Source organism: Penaeus chinensis, chromosome 8 (assembly GCF_019202785.1).
Source record: "Penaeus chinensis breed Huanghai No. 1 chromosome 8, ASM1920278v2, whole genome shotgun sequence".
Lineage (NCBI taxonomy): Eukaryota > Metazoa > Arthropoda > Malacostraca > Decapoda > Penaeidae > Penaeus > Penaeus chinensis.
The window spans coordinates 15,126,690-15,132,427 of record NC_061826.1 but is presented as its reverse complement, the minus strand read 5'-3'; the positions used below and the strand labels follow the sequence as shown (position 1 = coordinate 15,132,427).

The window sequence follows — 5,738 nt, the reverse complement described above, 5'->3', positions numbered from 1 at the left end:
TAAAGTAAATGTGCTTGCATATAAGCAGACGGGAATCACGTCAGTATCCATAATTTCAATTTTGACTTGTTACATTCCATGATAGGGTTATAAGCATTCGCTTTCCCTTGTTATTGTGATATAGAGGACGTGTTTTATATTATTCTCTTGCACACATTTCATTCATTCCCATCATTAGCTAGATGTCAGTGGCACTAACGAACCAATAGTATGAACAATAATTATAAGTGACTGAACCAAGAACTCGTTCGTACGTGGCACTTGTTATTCAATAGCACTAGTTATTCATTAGCACGAACAAAACTGAAATTAAACTTATCTAGAAATGGATTTAGCGGTATTGAAGCAGGAGGCTGCAGACCTGGGGTTGACTGATCCCCGTGATATTGCTAAGTATGTGCAGGACCAGCATCGAGACTTGCGGGCGGAGCGCAGAGAGCGGGAAGATCGCGAACGCGAGTTTGCGGCCGCCGAAGCGATACGGGAGCACGAAATTCGGATGGCGGAGCTAAATTTTAAGCATAAGATAGAAGTCCTTAAAGCTACGCCGCCCACGCCCGTGGCTCCTCCCAAAACGAAGTTGCCGATGTTTCCTGACGACGCAGACCAGGTCGAAGCTTATTTCCTCGTATTCGAAAGGGTCGCAGCCGATCACGGGTGGGACGAGAAGACGATGTTTCTGCAGCTCGTCACCCGCCTCCAGGGCCACAGCCTGGATGTTTATCACCGCACCGAAATCGAAGGTAATTTGACGTACAGCGAATTAAAGGAAGCTCTGCTGAGTGCTTACGCTATAAGCCTCGAGCAGGCCCGTTGCAGGTTCCAGGAAGCTCACCTTGACGAGCGGGAGACCTGCAAGCTTTTCATCATTCGTCTCTCTCATCTCTTTAAGACTTGGCATCGAAGGAGTAATTTACCTGACACCAAGGAAGGTATCCTGGAGCTCATTCTGGTTACGCAACTACTCGCTTCGCTGCCCAAGGGATTGCGAGCTCAGCTGAGAATGAACAAAGTTACTAGCCTGGCGGAGACCGCGGACATAGCGGATGGCTGGTTCTCTGCTTATGGCTACAACTATAGGGTGAAGAAAGAGGGCGAACGAAAGCAAGAGTCAAAGAAACCTGCTCTGAGAAGCGTCGGTGATCGCAGGGAGTCAAAATCTCCTGAAACTGCAAAAGCACAGCCGGGAGAACACAAGCACCAGCCTTTCAATATGCCACGGAAAGGGGGTGAAAAGAAGCCGTTCTACCAGTCCGGTCACTTGGCTACCGTGAACAGTGTCCCGGAAAAGGAGGAGCCCAAGGTACATCTGTCTGGCCTGGCACTTGGCCACCATGTACTCTGTGCATGCTCTCCTCTTCCCTTGCCTTCAGCAGCCAGCAAGAGATTGTCTACTGCAGAGGGCCTAGTCCAGGGCCGCAGAGCAATTATCATGCGAGACTCTGGCTCCACAGGATGTGCAGTTAAAAAAAGGTATGTAAAAAGAAAGGATTATACTGGCAAAACCGTTCGTGTTACAATGATTGATGGTTCACAAATAGTTGTCCGTGAGGCAAAGGTTTTCTGCCAGTCCCCTTATTTTACAGGCACTGTGACTGCTGCTGTTATGGATAACCCCGCCTTCGATTTTGTCCTGGGCAACGTGCCTGGAGCTGGCCTGGTCCCGGCGAAAGAGGTCCAGACGCAGACCCAGGTGGAAGGAGGCAAGGACGCGATGACACAAACTGCAGAGGAGAGTGAACCTACTGCACAAGATGTCCCCCTTATGTCAGAATCCCCTGGTGTTCGCGATGGACCAACCATATCTGCAGACATTATGGATCAGACCAGTGCTGCTGTCACTACGAGAGCTGCTGCACGTCGCTCTGAGATCAGTACACGACTGGCAAATCCACAAGGTCTGGAGGCACTACTAAAAGGCGAGGATATAGCTGAGCAGCAGAAAAATGATGCCACCCTCTCCAAACTACGTGAATATGCTGAGCAACGTCATGTTCGCCTCTACAAGGGAATAAAGATGGACTTTATATGGCAGAACAACAGACTTTACCGACGAACTACCTTGCCTCAGGGTGAGGTGAAGCTGCAGTTCGTTGTTCCAGCTGGATGTCGCCAACAAGTCTTCAAGTTGGGGCACCACTCGCTCCTCGGAGGTCACATGGGGGCAGCCAAAACTCTCGCCCGAATACAAGCCATTATGTTCTGGCCTGGAATGGGAGCTGAAATCTTAAGACTCGGCCGTTCCTGTGACATATGTCAGAAGACAACGGACAAGGGACGCAATACTGCAGCACCTCTACAGCCACTTCCTGTGATTTCGGAACCGTTCTCTCGCGTGGCTGTCGATATTGTGGGTCCCATTTCACCTTGTGCTGACGATAAATCGAAATACATCCTTACAGTCGTTGATTTTGCAACAAGATGGCCAGAAGCTGTTGCCCTGAAGAACATAGAAGCTGCCACGGTTGCAGAAGCTCTCTTCGATATGTTCTGCAGAATCGGCATACCCAAGGAAGTACTGAGCGACAGAGGTACACAGTTTACATCAGGCATGATGGAAGAGACCTGGAAGCTCCTTTCAGTAAAGGGCATGAGAACTACACCATACCACCCACAAGGAAATGGTCTTTGTGAGCGATTTAATGGCACACTAAAGAAGATGCTAAAACGTATGGCAGCAGACCAGCCGCGGGAATGGCCTCGTCTCTTGGCACCGCTGCTGTTTGCCTACAGAGAAGCCCCGCAAAGTTCCTTAAGATTCTCCCCATTTGAGTTGGTGTACGGTAGACCAGTAAGAGGCCCTTTGCAAGTTCTTAGGGAGCTGTGGGACAACACTGAGGATGACCCAGTAATCACCTCCTCTTATCAGTATGTTCTGGATCTGAGTGAACGCTTGCATTCTACGTGCGAACTCGCAAAAGAGGAGCTTTTGAAAAGCCAGGTCACTCAGAAGTCTTATTATGACAGGAAAGCCAAGTTTCGTACTCTTGATGAAGGAGATCAGTGCTTGATATTGCTACCTACGAGCACAAACAAGCTCCTAGCACAGTGGAGTGGACCTTATACTATTCTCAAACGAGTTTCAGACGTTAATTACATCGTAGGAATCGGCCACGAGAAGAAACGTTTCCACATAAACATGATAAAGAAATATTATCCAAGGTCCTCCCCTGTACCTCAGTCTAGCCATGCAACTCGTCAACAAGAAAAGAGTGACAATCGACGTTCAGTCAATGTTCGACGACGCTGCTCTTCTGAGAAAGGTATTGATAACTCGAAAAGGTTTGGTTGTACGGCAACCGTAATACCTGAAGACTCTGGTTTCTGCCAGCCCTTGACTCCTGAGGCTGATTCGAGGGAAGGACCAGAGAGTATTATCATAAACCCGAAGCTAGAGGACCACCATAAGGCAGACCTCCATGAGATCATTCAGAAGTACCCTGAAATCTTCTCTGACCAACCCCGAGTTGCCAAGGTGGAAGAACATCGAATCGTCCTTCGTAATAAAGAGCCAGTGCGCACAAAGCCATATCCCATACCTCTGCGATATGTAGACTTGGTGATCAAAGAGATAAAGAAACTGGAAGCTATGGGCATTATTGAACCGTCCAAGAGTTCGTATTGTTCACCCATAGTTGTGGTTAAGAAGAAAGGAGGAGACATCAGGATCTGCGGGGATTACCGTCGCGTTAACGCAGCTACTCATTTCGAGGCGGAACCAATGTCTGATCAACGCATTATCTTCTCACGTTTATCTGCCTCTAAATATTTTACAAAACTGGACCTGACAAAAGGATTCTTCCAGATTCCTTTGCATCCAGAGAGCAGGAAGATAACAGCCTTCAAAACCCCCTGTGGACTGTATCAATACAAGGTGCTACCCTTTGGATTAACGAACTCCCCCTCAGTCTTCAATCGGTGCATGCGTCAAGTACTTGGAGATATTTCGGGAGTAGAAATTTTTATGGATGACGTACTCGTACATACATCGACTTTGGCTGAGCACCAGAAGCTTCTCGACGTAGTTTTCAGTAAATTATCTCTGCATCGAATGACCCTAAAGCCCAGCAAGTGTGAGATAGCCTTCACACGGACACACTTCCTTGGCCACACAGTTGGAGATGGCAAATGCGAGTGTCAGCAGGAGAAACTACAGAAGATTCGCATGGCACCGCGACCCGTAAATCAACACCAGCTTCGTTCTTTCCTCGGCCTCGTTGGGTATTATCGGAGCTTCATCAAAAACTTTACGCAGATTGCTCTTCCACTATTCAACCTCCTGAAGAAAGACTGCAGCATCAAGCTGGTGTGGGGTGCAGAGCAAGAGAAATCCTTCACTACACTAAAGGAAACCTTGTGCTCTGAACCTATTCTCCGACTTCCATCCAAAGATAAACCCTTTACTTTGCGGACGGATGCATCGGGAGAAGGTGTTGGAGCAATCCTTCTGCAAGAGTTTGATGGCATATTGTTCCCCGTAGCTTACCACAGCCGTAGACTCTCCAAAGCCGAATGCAATTATTCGACAGTTGAACGAGAGCTGTTAGCGGTTATAGAGGGGATTCACAAGTTTTATTATTACTTGTGTGGTGCTAAATTCACTCTGGAAACGGACCACATGCCTCTCTCTCAAATCAAGCGATCTAAGACCGCCAACGCGCGCTTGATGCGCTGGGCGCTCTACCTTCAACAATTTGAGTTCAATATCCGCTACATAAGAGGAACTGAGAACGTAGGAGCTGATCTACTCTCAAGGCTGGTCAGCGGAAGCAGCAGTGACCTTGAGGACAGCCGAGCTGAAATGTCTCGCAACCCAGGACCTCAACTACAATATCATGAAGCGGAGGTGGAGCATCGACTGCAGAAGAATCCTCATCCCTAATGAGGTGCCACCCAGAATAAAGAACTTTGATTCTAAAGGAAGTATTGTTCTAAATTCATTTTTTTTGTTCTTGAAACACAAACTTGAAATACGTGGGATATAATCAACAAATTATTTATTAACTTGTTGCTAATATAATCATGATAGAAACTCAATTTTGTGCTTCCTGTTAAGGTGGAAGATAGAAATGTAAACCTCCTATAGATGTTATATGTATATTTCTCAACTTTCAGCTGAGGTGCGAAACCTGTACTTGGTTCCTGCACTTCCTCCACTTCAGAATCTAACCTTGAAGGAGAGAAGCTATCACTTCAAGTGGATTTCGTTTTCGTTTTAGTTAAATCAGCTAACAAGAATATATCTTTAGTTGAGCGTATACTTTTGGTGGGAGTAATGTCACGATAATTATATCTAATTAACGTAACCGCATATAGATAAATGTAATTCTCCTATATACAGAAGTATAAACACTAGCGAATGAGAGGTGTGACTGCTGAATGAAAGACTAGGTGGTGGTTCTGCTTGTTCACGTATGCAAATATTCCTGCTGCTATTGGTTGTAGCAGGTGTCTTAGGCCTAACATGCCGTAAGGTGAGGAGATCGCTGTTCACCACCGGCTGAAAAGGACGTGTTCTCGACTCTTGTTTTACCGCTAATTCCTTGGAAAGAAATCCAATCTAGAAGTTATGAACTAATTTAATTGATATTAACCTCTGATAACTTATATAAACAACATCGAAGTGCTAAACAGTTAAACTATGATAAAGAAACGTGCAGTGCGAAAATACGTGAGTGCGGACAGTAAAATGACTATTGTTGAAGTGACTATTTTTGAAGTGACTGTGTTAGTGCTGC

At 46.4% G+C, this 5,738-nt stretch overlaps 1 protein-coding gene across 1 annotated transcript; it reads left to right on the top strand.

The window, feature by feature from the left end:
- Positions 1 to 325: 325 nt before the first annotated feature.
- LOC125027826 lies at positions 326 to 4,882 on the top strand. Its single transcript, XM_047616957.1, has 2 exons — positions 326 to 4,549; positions 4,640 to 4,882. Exons 1-2 carry the CDS (start codon positions 326 to 328, stop codon positions 4,880 to 4,882), a joined length of 4,467 nt encoding a protein of 1,488 aa, XP_047472913.1.
- Positions 4,883 to 5,738: the final 856 nt, after the last annotated feature.

Bases quoted from the DNA above. Each gene is read 5' to 3' on its own strand.
- LOC125027826 (XM_047616957.1), top strand. From the start codon at position 326: ATGGATTTAGCGGTATTGAAGCAGGAGGCTGCAGACCTGGGGTTGACT. The intron at 4,550-4,639 runs GTTATAGAGGGG...TCTCAAATCAAG, and splicing joins TTGAACGAGAGCTGTTAGCG to CGATCTAAGACCGCCAACGC.